This window comes from Podarcis muralis, chromosome 8 (assembly GCF_964188315.1).
Source record: "Podarcis muralis chromosome 8, rPodMur119.hap1.1, whole genome shotgun sequence".
Lineage (NCBI taxonomy): Eukaryota > Metazoa > Chordata > Lepidosauria > Squamata > Lacertidae > Podarcis > Podarcis muralis.
In genome coordinates this window covers 1523138-1540636 of record NC_135662.1, presented here as the reverse complement: position 1 = coordinate 1540636, position 17499 = coordinate 1523138, and the positions used below count along the sequence as shown (strand labels likewise).

Sequence of the window (17499 nt, the reverse complement as noted above, 5' to 3'; positions counted from 1 at the left end):
TGAAGGAAATCAGCCCTGCGTGCTCACTGGAAGGACAGATCCTGAAGCTGAGGCTCCAGTACTTTGGCCACCTCATGAGAAGAGAAGACTCCCTGGAAAAGACCCTGATGCTGGGAAAGATGGAGGGCACAAGGAGAAGGGGAGACAGAGGACGAGATGGTGGGACTGTGTTCTCGAAGCTACCAGCATGAGTTTGACCAAACTGTGGGAGGCAGTTGAAGACAGGCGGGCCTGGCATGCTCTGGTCCAGGGGGTCACAAAGAGGTGGACACGACTAAACGACCCAACGAAGAGTCATACATGACTAAATGACTAAACAACAACAACAACATAGTCTATACGGAACATTGAACAATATGAGAAACCATATGTTGATGGATTCTCTTGAAAGAAACAATGGGTCTTTTCAGAGACTGGCATAGTCTACAAAGACTTTCAGAGACTTATAAGACTTATGTTTATTTGGTTCTATGTTTTCAAGAGAACCCATCAAGAGTGCACATTTAGTGACTTTCAGAGATCCATAAGATTTCTGTTTGTTTGTTTTCTCATATTGTTAAATGTTCCGTATAGACTATATAAAGAGTTCATATAGATATTGCATTGTTGTACTTGGTCATCATGTTGCCTTGGATATTACTGATAATTGTTTTAATTAAGGAGTTTAATTGTTTGGTTACTTTTCGTTTTTATTATGCATTTTGTGCTTTTATGTCATGAGCTACACTGAGAGCTGCGGGTATAGGGCGGCATGCAAGTTTGAATCATCATCATGAGTGCTATTTTCCCAGAAAAAGAGGGGCCCACGGAGCTCCTTCTGAAGATGGGAGGGGTACAAATAATAAATTATTATTATTATATTATTATGAATCGTTCCCTGGCTCTCTCACAATGGAGTCACCTGAGAGGAGCCGGAGGCTGGTAAAGAGCCCTGGGAATAATTATAATTATTATTATTCATTACGGAGAGGAAGTGGCTGAGGAGAAGGTTCTCCGTCTCTCCTGTTACAGTGATCCCTTGGTTCTCAAACGCCTTGGGACTCAAACAACTTGGAACCCAAACTCTGCAAAACCAGAAGGAAGTGTTCCGGTTTGTGAACTTTTTTTGGCAGTCGAATGTGCTCAGTTTTGAGTGATACGCTTCCGATTTGAGTGTTACTCTTCCGTTTTGAGTATTACACTGACAATTGGAGTGCCACATTTGCATTTTGACTGTTACGCTGACGTCTGTCAGGTTTTGCTATTTTGTGTTTTTGTGGCTCTGTTTTGTTTTGTTTTTGTGACTGTGTGGAACCCAGTTCAGCTACTGATTGATTGATTGTGTGACCGCAGTACATTGTTTATTGCTTTCATTTTATGGATCAATGGTCTCGTTAGATAGTAAAATTCATATTAAATTGCTGTTTCAGGGGTTGTTTTTAAAAGTCTGGAACGGATTAATCCATTTTGCATTGCTTTCAATGGGAAAGCACACCTTGGTTTTGGAAAGCTTTGGTTTTGGAACGGACTTCGGGAACGGAATAAGTTTGAGAACCAAGGAACCACTGTATTAGTATTTGGGGGTCTTCCTATGGGGCCAGCTGGGAGAGAAAGAGGGCTGGTTCACACAGCACATGGTCAACTTTGAGGACTGCCTTTGAAATGGAGTCACACACCTGTGTGGAGGAAGAGGAGGGGTCTATCTGTGGCTCATGGCGCCCAGCAAACAGAGCCTCCATAAACCTTAGAAATCTCTGAGTAGCGGCCATGCACATGTCTTGAGGAAGGAGGGAGAGGGCTTCCTCCTTGTTGCCTTGCTTGTGGGCTTCCCAGAGGCATGTGCTCGGACGCTGGAGGAAGTGGGACACTGGACCAGAGATGCCCCCCCTGGCCTGATCAGGCAGGCTTTTGCTAAGCGGAGAGGAAGCGTCGTTGTAGCTCACGCTTTGCATTCAAAAGTTCTCCCGTTCAGTCCCTGCCGTCTCCAGGGAGTGCTGGGAAAAAACTCCTGCATGAAACTCTGGGGAGTCTATGCGTTGCTGTCGGGCTGAGCTAGAGACACTAAACGGTAACCTGGAATGGTAAGGGAACCTATGCTTTATGTGGTAGTGAATGGTGGGGTGCTTGGTCATGAAGGCCAGCCCAGCAAAAGTTGCTTGCAGGATGGATATTTTGGGAGGTGCTAAAACCGACAGGACAGGACGCGGGTGGCGCTGTGGGTAAAACCTCAGTGCCTAGGACTTGCTGATTGCAAGGTCGGCGGTTCGAATCCCTGTGGCGGGGTGAGCTCCCGTCGTTCGGTCCCAGCTCTTGCCCACCTGGCAGTTCGAAAGCACCCCTAAGTGCAAGTAGATAAATAGGTACTGCTTTATAGCGGGAAGGTAAACGGCGTTTCCGTGTGCGGCGCTGGTGCTGGCTGACCAGATGCCACTTAGTCACGCTGGCCACGTGACCCGGAAGTGTCTCCGGACAGCGCTGGCTCCCGGCCTCTTGAGCGAGATGAGCGCGCAACCCTAGAGTCGGACACGACTGGCCCGTACGGGCAGGGGTACCTTTACCTTTACCTTAAAACCGACAGGGATGCGCAGACTGGGCAGGATGTCTTGGGAGCCGTGGCAATATTGCAGAGGATGCTGGTACTGCCTTGTGCAATTGCTTGGAGTGATAACACAGGTGGAAAAGGTTCCTGCTTATGCAGCAGGTGCGGCTGTGTTGCACGAGGGCCGAGGTGCATGAAGGCAGTGAGGGAAAGGATGTGTGTGGCTCCTCTATTTGATGTCTGTCTGCCCTGCAGCAGGTGTGCGATGGACGAGCAAGCGCAGGGCCCACTTGCAGAGCAACCACCAATTGGCATTGCTTTGTTGCTACGTTGGCAAGCAAGGAGAACTTACTGGCAGGGCTGGGCAAAGAGAGGTGAGCAAGGGTGATCATTGTTTGACTTCTCTTCTGTTGCTGGCAGAGTGTGTAGGTGCTTAGCTTTGCACAGAACTCCATGCTTAAATAGAAGCTCTCTGTAATTGCAAATGATGCATCTTTTGACCAAGTGGGTGTTTTAAGAAATCTCTTTGTCTGTTTTGGGACCTTGAACAAATAAAGCATATTTTATTTTTTATTTTTTACTTTTCAGCTAAGATTGATTCTCGAAGTATATTCCACCACTAGGAATATATGAGTGTGTGTGTTGTTGTTGTTGTTGTTGTTGTTGTTGTTATTTATTTTATTTGTTAGTCTTTCTCACAAAAGTAACTCTAAGCAACTTTCATTTTTAACATGGCACTCTTTTTTCTCTGGTTGGTGCAAGGAGAAAATGGCTGCATCTGTGTCTCCTTTAAGGCTAAGAGCAATGAGTATTTAATAGGTTGAGTTAAACTGTGGTTTGCTGAGTGCCTGTTTCAAGTGCTGATGCTAGAAAGACCCGTTTTCTGCTTATATGTAATATGAACAGCTATTCACATTATAAATCCCTTCCAAGAAAGATTTCTCTGAATCTCTCTCTTACCTGCCTACTTGCCATTTTCCTTATCCTATCTAGGTGAGGCGTCTACTACACCTAGTTTGGGGCTTGATAGCCCTCTTATCATTCCTTTTCCTAGTTTTTCCCGCACTGAAAAATCCAAGAGCACCACTTGATTTAAGAATTGTTTTCTTGTGTAAGACATATATCAAGGCAGGGACAACGATGAACCAGCTACACACAAGCTTACAGTCATAAATGATCTCCCCTTGGACATTCAGATACAGATTGTGTTCAAGCAGGAAACCACTGCTTGTCCTGAGAAGAATGTGTGCTGTGCTGCGGTTCATGCTTCTATGCTTCTGTGCTCTGTGCGCAAGGGGATGGCATTAAAACGTCAGATCGTAATTCAGAATAAATCAGTTTCGTATTTCATCTGAAGATATTACCGGGAACTGTGGGTTGAGCTTGTGGTTTGTTAACTCACTATGGTTTGTACAAAACCACAATTTCCCATCTTTGGACAAAGCAGGAAATTCTGGTTTATTTCAAACCGCAACTTGGACCTTTAAATCTCTTCCTCTTGTGCAGGGAGAGTGGGGTGTGCTCAGTTGTTTGGCTTGTCACCCTGATTGAGGATTATAATGTGAATAATAATTCCACACTTGGATTTCCGTAGCAGCTAAGCTTTCTGGTTAAGGTGTGCTCATAATGTGTGAAACAGATTGGTGCACAGGTTATTTCTGGCTAGGGCCTTTATTTATTTTGCGAGGAGTTGTTATTGTTATATTTAATTAATTAAATTTCTATTCCGCCCTTCATCCAGGTACCACAGGGCGGTTTACAATATAGAAACACAAAAATACATACCGTAATAACCATTACAACAAAACTGCCTTTTAGTGAAAATACGTTTAAAGAAGGTCTTAGATCAGTCTTACAGATTTTAGAATCTGTTCTGTATTAACTGCCAGAAGCAAAATTAGTACTCTTCACGCAATGCAGACCCCATGGAGAAAGAGGCAAGCATTTTAAATCTTGCTTCATTCCTTGGAATCGGAGTGGTGGAAGCAGAGTCTTGAGCTTAACAGCACCCCCCCCCCCTTTTATAAAATGAAAATCCCAACGGTCAGCTGTTTTATAGGAAAGAAGGCTAATCAGTGAGATTTTAACTTTTCCAAAAGAGCTGTTATCCCCTTGGTGCTTTCTGTCTAGGAGGGAAGGTGCTAATTCAAGTAAATAGATTACGTCTGTTGTTTAAATTTCCGCAGTGATTTTCAGGAACGGCTTACAGCTCCGCATTCCTTCTGCCTTTGAAAATGTACCCTCTCTCTAAAATGGCCAACCATTTACTAGCTCTGTTTGCATGCCTGGTGAGGAGGTGGTGAACAAAGATGATTTTTTCCCTTCCTTTCACTTAACAATAGAACTCGAGGTCACCCAATGACACTGGCACTAGATAAAGGACAAAAAAAAAAAAGGTTCTTCTTAATGCAGAACTTACCGGTAATCCTCAACTTTGTGCCCTCTAGGCGTCTTGGAACTACAGCTCCCATCATCCCCAGGCATCAAGGCTGTCGGTGGGGCAACAGCAGGAGCGTGCTGTTTATTGCCTTCATGCCCTGCCTTGTGAGCTTCCTGGAAATGGGATGCCGGGTAGGTGAACTTTGGTCTGGACCAGGGCTATGGGTGCTTGTAACTGCTACTCAGCCAACCAACTCATGCAAACAGCCCTGTGACAGCCAGGCTTTGCAGCAGCAACACTTTTGAATTTTGGTTTCTGGAAACCACAAGAGCCCCTGCGACTGAGCAGACGGGGCGAGTCAGGGGGAACAGCAGCATTTCACACACCCCTGACACTCGATCGCCACAGCCACCACCTCAACACAGCTGTTGTCTTGGCCCAGTATACCTGAAGGAGCGTCTCCACCCCCATCATTTTGCCCGGACGCTGAGGTCCAGCGCCAAGGGCCTTCTGGCGGTTCCCTCATTGGGAGAAGCAAAACTACAGGGAACCAGGCAGAGAGCCTTCTCGGTAGTGGCGCCCGCCCTGTGGAACGCCCTCCCATCAGATGTCAAAGAGATAAACAACCACCTGCCATTTAGAAGACATTCAGGGAAGTTTTTAATGTGTGATATTTTAGTGTATTTTTGGTCTCTGTGGAAGCCACCCAGAGTGGCTGGGGAAACCCAGCCAGATGGGCGGGGTACAAATAATAAATTATTATTATTATTATTATTATTATTATTATTATTATTATTATTATTATTACTAAATTCCAAGCATGGGAAGGCCCCTAAAAACCTCAAGAGGATCCAGGTTTTTAGATGCTTCTGTAAATTGTGACATTCCCTTTCCCCCAGTAAAAAGGTACTGCTGGGGGCTGCCTTCTTCAAGTGCTTTTGTTTTTTCTGATTATACGCTGCAGAGAATCCGCGGAGCTCCTTGGCTCTGCTGCCTGCCTCTTTCCGGCTGGGTTGGCAGCGCCCGGCTGTGCCCTCTCTGTAAACCACTGTCTTGTAAGCCTTCACGGCAATTGCTAGGTGTCGCACTGAGCAACAGCTTCCTGCTCTGCTTCTCTCTCTCTGTGTGTAAATATTTCATATGTCAGCAGTCCTCCTACTCTGGCCTAGTTTTTTGGCTGAGTGCCTCCTGTTTCCAGGTACGCTTTGCATTCCTAGTTTGGAGGCTGGTGTTCCCAGGGGCCACTCCCTCCAGCCTGCAGCCGTGCAGCTGGGTGCCACCCACCTGCTCCTGTGGAGCGAGAAAGTGGTGCTGAGCCGTCAAAGGCTCACCAGAGTCTGCCTGCTCTGCTCGGGAGAGCTCCCTCAGTCTGATCAACAGCACCAGGAGCCGGACCACCCCTCCACCTGCACAACTGGGGGCAGGTAAAATACTTACTGGGAATGTTCATAGGCAGCTCTTGGTGTGTTGTTGTAGGATGGGGGGTGGGACGGACGAGGACAGAGACACCTTGGCTTGACCTGCCTTTTGTTGCATAGCACACTCTGTGCTTTTATCTCTGCCGCCTCCTCAAAAGACTCCTGCACAATGCTCCGCATCAAAAGAAGTTGATCCAGGAACAAAATTATCATTTCCTGTTTCAGATCTTGTAATCTTCAGGCACTTCGGCAGAAGTGAGTTCTCAGAAAGCCAGCCATTTCCCCCCAAAAGCTGAATAGAGGCTCACAGATGTCACCCAAATCCCTGCCTCCCTGTGCCGTTTTCTTAAGTCACTGAAGTTAGAGAGGAGAGTGATTGGCCTCCTGTGTGCGTCCCCTGCCTGTGCGCATGGGCACACCGTCTTTCTTGCCTGCTCCCATGCTCCTCTCTCGCCCAGTTTCCTCCTGCCAGGCCTTGCACCCTTCTTTGCAAGCGTCAGAGCTCCTCTGCCCTTAACCTAGGGGCCCCCAGAGAGGCTGTCTCTTCCATAACACCTTCAGGGGCAATTCCAAGGATCCTTAACTTTGGCTGGTTTGAGTTGCTCTTGATCTTCTCAGTTTAAAGTTTAGATTTGTGGGGCTGGAAGCCGTCTCTGAGTGAAGGGGAGAACGTAACTGGGCCGTGGGCTTGGTTGCTCAGCAGATCTTGACACCTGGAAGCATTGCCTAATGTTCCACCTGTTGAAACTTCCCTCAGGTGGGCTGGAGGGTGTGGGCCTAGTTTATATATCTGGCTTTCTAACTCTTAACCTGCCTTGAATCTTCTGTGATTCAGCTTCATTGAATGGCCTGAATTGAGTTCCAGTACTATAGAAGAGGGAGAAAACCTCTCTGTCTGGGTGTGTGGTGGACGGCTGTGTCCACTGTATGTCCAGAGGTGCATGTTTCCCTCTCCCATCTTGCAGGAAGTGACTCTGGTGAGCCTGTACAGAGGGCTTTCTGTGTCAATTCCCCGTCCCGTTTATCTTCCACCTGAATCTTCTCTCTCTCTCTCTCTCTCTCTCTCTCTCTCTCTCTCTCTTTTTGGAATATTTTTTATTAGGAAATTCAACATAACATTTAATCAAAAATACATCATCCCCCCTCCCCAAAAAAGAAAAACCCACCCCCCTCCCAGACTTCCCTCAGCTCCTCTCTCTGGTTTTTCAGCACACGCTATTCTCCGCATGTTATAAAATTGTAAATATCCCTAATTTATCTATCTATATATTACCAATAAAAGGTTTGTGAATGTTTATTCAAAACCTGCCAAGGAGTCCAGTTCATTTTGTTGTTTCTTTAAGTACTTTGTAAAAGGTTCCCATTCTTCTTTAAAGTCACATCTACGTGTCCTTATCACGTAGTTTGTGTGTCAATTTTGCAAATTCCACACAATCTACCAGTTTCTCTTGCCACTGTTCTTTAGTCGGGATTTCCTCATTCTTCCATCCTTGTGCTATTAAGACTCTTGCCGCCGTTGTCGCATACATGAAGATGTTTTTCAATTTCCTTGGCAAGTCTTTTCCTACAATCCCTAACAAAAATGCTTCAGGCTTTTTACAAATGTTAATTGGAACATTTTCTTCAACTCATTGCATATCATTTCCCAGAATTTTTAAATTTTGCTACAATCCCATCACATATGGTAAAAGGTCCCTTCTTTTTCCTTACATTTCCAACACACATTTGAACCAGTTTTATACATTCTTCCTATCTGCGCTGGTGTTATATACCATCTATGCGTCGTTTTCATGTAATTTTCTTTCAACAAAGAGCAATCTGTAAATTTTAAACCAGTTTTCCACAGTCTTTCCCAATCTTCAAACATTATTTTGTGCCCATTTAATCAAAACTGATTTCACCTCTTCATCTTTTGTTTCTCCACCTGCATCTTCTCCATTCAGACATGCTGTCTCCCTCCAAGTTCCCCACCTGCCTCCCTTCCTGCCTTTGCCATAGCAGGGCCTATCAGCTCGTGGTGCTCTGTAGGTAAGCAGGGCACTCGGCCCTTCTGGCTCCCATGACCTTCCTTTCTATGATCTCCTGCAGAGCTATGGCAGCCCAGAGCCAGGCAGGGGTGTGATTTGAAGGGTTATGAGAACAGCACACTCTGTGCTCCTTGAGCAGCCAGTGTCTTGACACCTTGTTCTTGCAAGCTGCAAGGCGTGGCAGGGATTCCTCTCCACCCATGGCTGAGATTGGATTTGATCCCAAATCTAGTGCTTCACTGAACCACGCTGGTTTTTTTTAAAGTAGTCTCCCAAGTTGCTCAGTGTGCCACGCATACTTCTCCTCTTGTCTTATCTTCCACATCAAACCTGTTGAGACCGGCTAGCCTAAGGTCAGCTTTGTAGGTGGAGATTTGAACCCGGGTCTCTCCACTTCTGGCCAGACGCTCTAGCCCTGCCTTTGCCAAGCTTGTGATTCCTGCCTTGCAGGGGGTTGGACTAGATGACCCGTGGGGTCCCTTCCAACTCTACAGTCTGTGATTCTGTGGTGCCCTCCAGTTGTGTGTTGCCAGTTTGGCAAAGGTGCTCCCTGAATGCCCAGCACTTAGCTAATTTAACATCTGGGCAAACTGCTCCAGGACAGAGCAGAAGCCAGGGGCTTGAGGGTGGTGCCCTTTGCTCTCCTGTTCCTTATGACTGTCCTTGGCTTGGCCAGTGGTGTCCAAACTTTTTTCAAAAAGGGCCAGATTTGATGAAGTGAAGGGCCGACCAGAGGACCAACCAAAGATTTTTTTTTTAGGATTTTACCCCAGGAAATAAACTGCCACAGGAGCCGGATTAAACCGACCGGCAGGCCAGATTAGGCCCCCAAAATGGACTTTGGACATGCCTGGTTCTATAACTGCTGCCTCCCACATTGATTTTGCTGCATTTCCAGCACCAAAATGGCCTTGCCGGGGCTCAACCCTGGGCAGTGTGTCTGGAGGTCCTGGGCTGCCTAGACGACAAGACCCCCCTCTCGGCCTCACTGATGTGGTCCAAAGGAAATCAGAGCAAGATGTTTGGCACCAGCTTGGCTGCAGGAGTTTCTGGAAGGAGGTGTACAAGGCGCCACTCAACTGTTTTAGGAGCTCCACTCCAAATTTGTGTAGGCATTCTTCCTTAGTGTTCTTTTCTCCCAGAGATGTTCTGCAAGGCAACGGGTACAGATGGTTCCTCGGGGATTATTCCCAAAGCCTTTCTCATAAATGAGTATAGGTGCAAGACGGTGGAGGTTTATCACCAGAGTTTTCCATCTCCAGGATGGGCTGCCTTCCCAGGTTAACAAACCCCACCTGCCGCCCCCTCCATTTCCCTCTAAGCAGGTACAGAAACCGCCTTCTTGACCATTGGACCCGCTGTTGATCTTGTCCGCTCAATCCGTCAGAACCTGTCTTTGCTCACAGCAGAAATCCCTAACTCATACAAGGTTTGAGACCCATCGGCTACTCTCACCTGGTCTAGCCAGCCAGTTGAAGCCGTTTCCCAGTGTGTGGCTGCTGTCGCCTGCTGACAGCTTCTGGGAACCACAGGTGAGAGCTGAGAGCATGGTGGTGACCAAAGGTGGACAGACTATCCCAGAAGGAGCACAACATTTCCCCCACCAGAAATAACTTTGACCAGGTAACTGCCCAAGGAGAAGGGACAGGTTTGGGGTTTTTTTTGACAGCAGCCAGTCTTGAAGATGCATCTGTGGAGGAGCTGAGCTGTCGAGAGAGTGAATCTTTGCTGTGGGTGGGGCAAATGTGAACTCCGTGTGAAGCTGCCGGTTTTGTTTGGTTCAGGTCAAGTCTTTATTGTGTAACCAGTTAGGTCAGGCTTCCTCAAATAAAGCCCTCCAGATGTTTTGAGACTGCAATTCCCATCATCCCTGACCACTGGTCCTGCTAGCTAGGGAACATGGGATTTGTAGGCCAAAAACATCTGGAGGGCCGAGTTTGAGGAAGCCTGAATTAGGTTTTTACGAGATAGGCGGTTTTATTAGACCTGGTAATAAAAGTGCTCTCTGCTTAGTGATTAGTGTTGATGAGTAAATGACAGTGCAGAGGAGGAAGTGCCCACCAGCTATCTCTGGAGCGGGCGGGGAGGGAACTCTTTGTCTCCTTCAGGAAGACGGGCAGGTTCATGGGGACAAATCCAGCCTAGTCCTTTGTGTGCAGGGGAGGCCATAGCCGCTTGCGTTGCAAAATGGTCTGTCTGTCTCTCGAGTGGTGGGGTGTAGTGCATGCCGAGAACTGCTGTAGGGCTTGCTCAGACCACACCTGGAACCCTGTGTCCAGTTCTGGGACCACAGTTTAAGAAGGATGTTGGCAAGTTGGAAGGTGTGCAGAGGAGGGCAACCAAGATGTTGTTGTTGTTTAGTCGTTTAGTCATGTCCGCCTCTTCGTGACCCCATGGACCAGAGCACGCCAGGCCCTCCTGTCTTCCACTGCCTCCTGCAGTTTGGTCAAACTCATGCTGGTCGCTTTGAGAACACTGTCCTACCATCTCATCCTTTGTCGTCCCCTTCTCCTTGGGCCCTCCATCTTTCCCAACATCAGGGTATTTTCCAGGGAGTCTTCTTTTCTTATGAGGTGGCCAAAGTCTTGGAGCCTCAGCTTCAGGACCAGTCCTTCCAGTGAGCACTCAGGGCTGATTTCCTTCAGAATGGAGAGGTTTGATCTTCTTGCAGTCCATGGGACTCTCCAGAGTCTCCTCCAGCACCAGAATTCAAAAGCATCAATTCTTTGGCGATCAGCCTTCTTGATGGTCCAGCTCTCGCTTCCATACATCGCTACTGGGAAAACCATAGCTTGAACTAGACGGACCTCTGTCGGCAAGGCGATGTCTCTGCTTTTTAAGATGCTGTCTAGGTTGGAAGGCCAGCTGTCATGGATGCTTTAGCTGAGATTCCTGCATTGCTGGGGGTTGGACTAGATGACCCTCACAGACCCTTCCACTCGAAGATTCTGTGATTCTTCCTAGGAGAGAAGATGCTGGTGGCAGAGCCTCCCCTGCAGAGGACCAGTCTTAGTTGAGCAATGCTTCTGCCTTTGTTTGGATGTCCTTGAGTGAAAGTTGCATGGTGGAAGCCTTGCCTGATGAATTGCTCCCAGGCCTGACGCCACATTCTTTGCATTCCTTATTCTGGGAAGACTCTGGGGAGTTCCTGCATTCCTCCCCCCAGGCAGTTTACGTGGCTGCTCAGGCGTTGCATGTGGTTGGGATGCCGCATTCTGGGAAGCAGATTTGTTGACGGACTGGCCTGATGGCGGGGGATAAACGCGAGTGGCGCAATATTTTTTTGCCACTGCTAGTCTTGTTATATAACCAGCGGAGCACCTGTGTGTTGCTAAACCAGAAGCGATTGTGCACCTGCAAAGGCTTCTTCCTCAATTTCAGGCTAGGCAAGGAGATCACATTGCAAATAAAATCCTATATGGAAATTAATTACACTGTCTCAGAACCTTTGGTACTAGGAGAAAAGGAACACTTGTAAAAGATTTTTTTTTTTAACTCCTTATAGAACCGTAGAGTTGGAATGGACTCAGGTCAGTGAGCTTCCTTGTTTGTAGCCTTCTTTTTTCAAAATTGAATTTTTATTACATACAAAAGCATATAGACCCTGAAAAAAGAAGTAAGTAACAAAAGGGGGCAAGGAAGTAATTCAGAATTGCAGAATGAAATAAAAGCGACCACTACACAAATTTCAACAGCAGCGTACCAAGTTACAATCACACTTCACTGGCTACTGGGTGATGTTTAAATACCCCAACCATAATAAGAGCTGTTTGACAGTGGAAGGGGAAGTGTCAGCTGCAACCATGGCATTATCAGAACTGCGCTCTAACCAGCTGAGTTATCACGAAAGCACAAAACAGTACAGGATCCTTCCGTCTTCCCTGTCCGCCCAACGCATTCTGACAGTTCCAGGGATGCAATTCGCTGCTTTGCAGCTTCTCTCCCATAAACATTTGCTGACGATTATATTGCGTGATTCAGTTGCTACTTATGGAGAGGTCCAGAGAACTCTGCAGCTAGCAGGTGATATCTAAGACTTCAAAATTCCTATCACACAGGACGCTGAGCAAGGTTAGCGTACGTCACCCGCTGACCTCCAGCCCCCCTGGGCTCCTTCTCCTACCTGTCCTGCAGCACCTAAACGGTTGTGCTGGCCTTGTCGTGGGAGATAACAAGATAAGGGCTCCAAGAACTTTAGACGTGGATATTGCTTTTTATCCGTGGGTAATGGATTGGAGGGAAGTTCTCCTGCTTCAGCCCCTGGGTGCAAAGTGCAAGGCAGGCGGCCTTTTCTTCCTCTGCTTCTCCCCTCCCTCTGCTTAGCTGATACGGGTGACAGGAGGCCTCATTTAAAGCACATTTACATTTGCCAAGGGAAGCAGGGGACATTCCCTGGCCTCTATTCTTCCGGAAGGCAACCATGTTTTTCATTTGTTTTACTATTGCATATTTATTGCACTTATCCCCAAGTTGCTCAAGGCGGCATGCATTTAAACGGCCTCAGTCCAGTAGACCTGAAGGAGCATGTCCACCCCCACCGTTCAGCCCGGACACTGAGGTCCAGCTCCGAGGGCCTTCTGGTGGTTCCCTCACTGCGAGAAGCCAAGTTACAGGGAACCAGGCAGAGGGCCTTCTCAGTGGTGGCACCCGCCCTGTGGAACGCCCTCCCATCAGATGTCAAAGACAACAGCAACTACCAGACTTTTAGAAGACATCTGAAGGCAGCCCTGTTTAGGGAAGCTTTTAATGTTTTATTATATTTTAATATTGTGTTGGAAGCCACCCAGAGTGGCTGGGGAAACCCAGCCAGATGGGCGGGGTATAAATTAATAATAATAATAATAATAATAATAATAATAATAATAATTACTATTAATCTCTTCCCCACAACAGCCCTGCAGGGTAGGTTATGCCGAGAGGCAGGGAGTGGCCCAAGGTCACCCAGTGAGCTTTATGGCTTAGTAGAGATTTGAACCCTGGTCTCATAGGTTTATTCCTTCCTGCTCTATTTATTTATCTTCCTGCTCTATTTACCTGGTTTCATAAGTCTATTTCTTCCTGCTCTATTCCTTCCTGCTTTGTTTGCCCAGTGCTGGGGGGTGTCGTCGTTGTGCATCCCAGGGCCAGTCTGTTGCGTTGCTCCCCGATGAGGATTTTTTGGGGGTTCTGGGAAGGAAGACAACTCTGCTAGGTTGCAGGTGGCAGAAAAGAGGGGGGAGAGAAGTTGCTGAATGCAAGAGGCTTTGCTGAGGCGGGGCAGGCAGAGGGAGAGAAGAGAAAGAGGCTTTGAGCGGCCAGTGCCAAAACCCCAAGTAATTTGCTTAAACTTTGATTGTAGGTTAATCCTGGATTAAGGCAGGGCAGCGCCAGCGCCGTGTGAGGTGGGAAGCGGCAGGGTGAGCTGGGCACCTCTTTGCTCTGTCGCCCGCATGCCTCTTTCTGATTGGCTTCCTTCTTCCTCCTCTGTTGCAGGACTCCCGGGAGCGTGCTTGGCTGGAAGCTCAGCCCAGTGCCCGAGTGGCAGGCTGTCGGAGGGCGGAGTCTCCATCGAGGAGCAGGGCTCACCCCTGCCAGCCGGTTCCTTCAGCTGAGCTCCTGAGTAGCTGGAGAGAGCGAGAGGGGGAGAGCTGAAGGTTTGGAGGCAGCGGCAAGACAAATTGCTGGGAGCGAGAACAGGAAACAGGGACCCTCCGCGCTGCCTCTCCAGCATCTCCGCTTTCCTTTCGAAGGAGGTTTGCGCAGCAACACGTGGAAGAGGTTGAGCAGCCAAGACAGGATCTTGTTCCGAAACAGCTGCAAGAACAGAACTGCCTGGGGTTTTGGAGACGTCTTGGGGGTCGCTGGAATTGAAGCAGAATCTGTGGGGCGGTTTTGAGCTGTGCCCTGGGGTGGTGGCTGGGAAGCACAGTCACGGGCAGCTCTCACAGGTACTCCCGTGTGCCTTGGAACGGGTTGGCAGCCTGCAGAGACCTGCCTCCCTTTGCCCCCAGAGTCTGAGGCCTTCGCTTTGTCAGCAGAGGAGACAGCCGGCTGTGTGCTATCTGGGTAATGAGGCTCCTATCAGAGCCTGAGCGGTAGTAATGACCATCAGGTGTGCACCTGGAAACAAGCTTGCTGCACTCTGGACTGGAGAGGGACAGAGGCTGCCGTTTGGAAGCTGCCAGTAAAGACCAACGGTGGAGGGATTTGTGCTTTGCTTTTATTCTCAATGGAGAGATGATCCGCACTGCGCTTTGATTGGAGCTAGCCGCATTATTGGGGATGGATCTTGGAACAGGGCTCAGAATGCCTCCCCGCAGGCTCCAGGTTTGGCCCCTGCTTCCTTAGCTGTTTAGGTGGTGAAAATATCTCCCAAGCATCATTAAGACCCCTTGACAGTGTCTCGCAAAGGGCTGCTCTTTCTTCCAGCTTTGTGAATCCAGCACCCAGTTCACTACGTGCTTTTGTTATTAGATAACTTGCATGGATACCCTGCTGGTGAGAGGCTTCCAACTTCTCAGCTTCAGGTTTTGAGGGCCACTTTGCCCATCCAACAGGTGGGTCAGCCATGGAGGACACTCTCCCTTTGCCAGCAGGGATGTCACAGTCTTGGCAACTGGTCAGAGCGCAGCAGTAAGAAGCCGTTGCTTTTGGGCTGAGCTCTTTGGAAGCCTTGCTGGTGATGCTTGAAGGGGGCTCCTTAAAGCCCCCTTCCTCCCCACCCCACGTGGAACTGTTCCAGATGCTTCTGAGGCATCCCTGACTGCGGAAGTAGAGCAGCGACTTGCCCCTGGTCAGCCATGGCGGAGCATTTGGAGCTGCTGGCCGAGATGTCTGCGGTGGGCCGGATGGGCACTCAGGAGCGGCTGAAGCACGCCCAGAAGCGCCGCACGCAGCAGCTGAAGAAGTGGGCGCAGTTTGAGAAGGACGTGCAGGGCAAGAAGACCAGAGCGGAGAAGAAGAAGAAGGGCAGCAGCAAGGAGAGGCGGGTGCTGTTCCCCGAGAACATCCGGCTGCTGGAGGCCGCGTGCCGCAACGACGTGGAAGAAGGTAGGAGCTGGAGCCCAGTGGCAGTGGGGAGGGGATATAGCTTTGTGGCAGAACTCCTGGTTCCCATGGTGCCCAGGCGCTGCAGCCATCTCAGGCAGCAGGGCTGGGGAATCGGAGAGTCATGAAATTGGTGAGTCGGAAGGGAGCCTGAGGGTCATCTAGTCCAACCCCTCCTGCAGATGGCCATCCCACCTCTGCTTTAAAATCCCCAATGAAAGAGAGTCCACAACCTTCGGAGGGAGTCCGTTCCACTCTTGAACATCTGTTACTTTCAGAAAGTTCTTCCTGATGTTAAGTCGGAAACTTTTTTCTTGTCGTTTGAATCCATTGGTTTGGGTCCTACCCTCCAGAGCAGGCACCCCCAAACTTGGCCCTCCAGCTGTTTTGGGACTACAATTCCCAGCATCCCTGACCACTGGTCCTGTTAGCTAGGGATGATGGGAGTTGTAGTCCCAAAACATCTGGAGGGCCAAGTTTGGGGATGCCTGCTCCGGAGCCTCAGAAAATCAGCTTGCGCCGTCTTGCGTGTGACAGCCCTTCAGATATTTGAAGATGGCTTTTCTATCACCTCCCAGCCTTCTCTTCTCAAGGCCGAACATTCCCAACTCCCTCAACAGTTCCTCTTGAGGCTTGGTTTCCAGAACCTCCTCTACACATGTTCCAGCTTGTTGAACATCTGTCTTAGGCTGTGGTGCCCAGAACTGGACAAAGGACTCCAGGTGGGGTCTGACCAAGGCAGAAGAGGTGGTACTGTTACCATATTTCAGTCTCTTAGTCAGCCTTCCCCAACTTGGCATATTGGTCTGGGAATCATGAAAGTTGAAAGCATAATGAATCTGGGAAATGTGGCTGGTTTCCCATGTTTTCCTCCCAGCCCTCTTGCCACAAGACCTAGAAAACCTAAGGAAAATGAGGATTCTGGCAAGCCATAAGGAGTTATGTCTCAGAGAACTTTATTCTGCTATAGCAACGTGCAAACAACAAAGACCCAAGTTGTTGTAAGCTTTTCTGTCTTTGGTTAGGAGCACTGTGTGTCCAGTTATAGCTGCAGAAATGCAAATATGGCCATCTGTCATTGTAAGGGCTGTTTGACGGTGGAAGGGACTCCCTGGGAAGGTGGTGGACTCTGCTTCCTTGGAGGTTTTTAAGCAGAGGTTGGACGGCTGTCCATCATGGATGCTTTAGCTGAGATTCCTGCATTGCAGGGGGTTGGACTAGACTAGATAACCCCAGAGGCTCCCTTCCAACCCTATAGTTCTATAATCCTACGTAGCAGTATCATTATGGTCCTCCCTTCATTCCCAAAGGCCCCATCCCGATGGTCCTCGATTTCCCTCTTTCCTTTACTTCAGTCTTTGAGTCTCTAATTTCTCCGTTCCTTTACTTCCCCTTGCAAGCCTTGGCCATATGATTCCGCCCCTCTCAAAGTGAGAAGGAGGATAGTTGTTCTTTCAGAATTCCACACTCGTCTCAGTAGTAATTCCAGTGTGGTGGCCATTGTTGACTCGAACATGTAAACATGTGAATTTCACAGAACTCGTAGAGCACATTCCTGTGTGTGCCCAGAGGGGCAGACTTCCAGATAAGGGAGCGGAGATTCCAGTCTGTGGCTGCAATCCTAAGGAACAAGGCCCTCTCAGCTCAGTGGGATTACTTCCACGTAGACATGCACAGGATTGCGGGGTTAGTCCGAAAGGTTGCTACCACTCAGTTCTGCAGGAAACCCTCCCTTTGCTGTGAAGGTCACTGTGTGATGGCCTTGGGCAAATCATCCGGTCAGCCTGGCTTCTCTCGCAGGGTTGTTGTGATGCTACAGTGAGGAATGGAATAGTGCAGCATAGAAATGTAACAACAACAAAAAAATAGAAATCAAATTTCAAACCATTTCAATCCCAGTGATTAAAAAGGTGAACGAAAAATGCTAGGGCTGTGATCCAAGCCTGCTTGCTAGGGAGGAAGCTCCATGAAACTTGCTTGGAATTTCAGTTCAGCATCAGAGCCGACTGAAGCTGGTTGCTTCATAAACACTTCTAGACATATTTCTGCTTTGGTCGCTTGTGTGCTCTAGCCTGGCTTTGAGGGGAATCAACAAGGAAAGCAGTATCTGCAAGGTGCAATGAAAGAGCC

At 48.5% G+C, this 17499-nt stretch overlaps 1 protein-coding gene across 2 annotated transcripts in view; it reads left to right on the top strand.

Moving 5' to 3' along the window:
* The window catches only part of PPP1R16A (protein phosphatase 1 regulatory subunit 16A), a 50513-nt gene that overhangs the window by 1838 nt on the left and 31176 nt on the right, over nt 1–17499 (top strand). The window contains exons 1-2 of one of the 2 annotated variants that reach the window (XM_028735974.2): nt 6164–6322; nt 13816–15372. In XM_028735974.2, coding sequence (XP_028591807.2) covers nt 15123–15372 — 250 coding nt within the window. In that variant the 5' untranslated portion in view covers nt 6164–6322; nt 13816–15122. Of the gene's footprint in view, nt 1–6163; nt 6323–13815; nt 15373–17499 lie in introns of those variants that run through there. The other variant, XM_028735973.2, reaches the window with a different exon arrangement.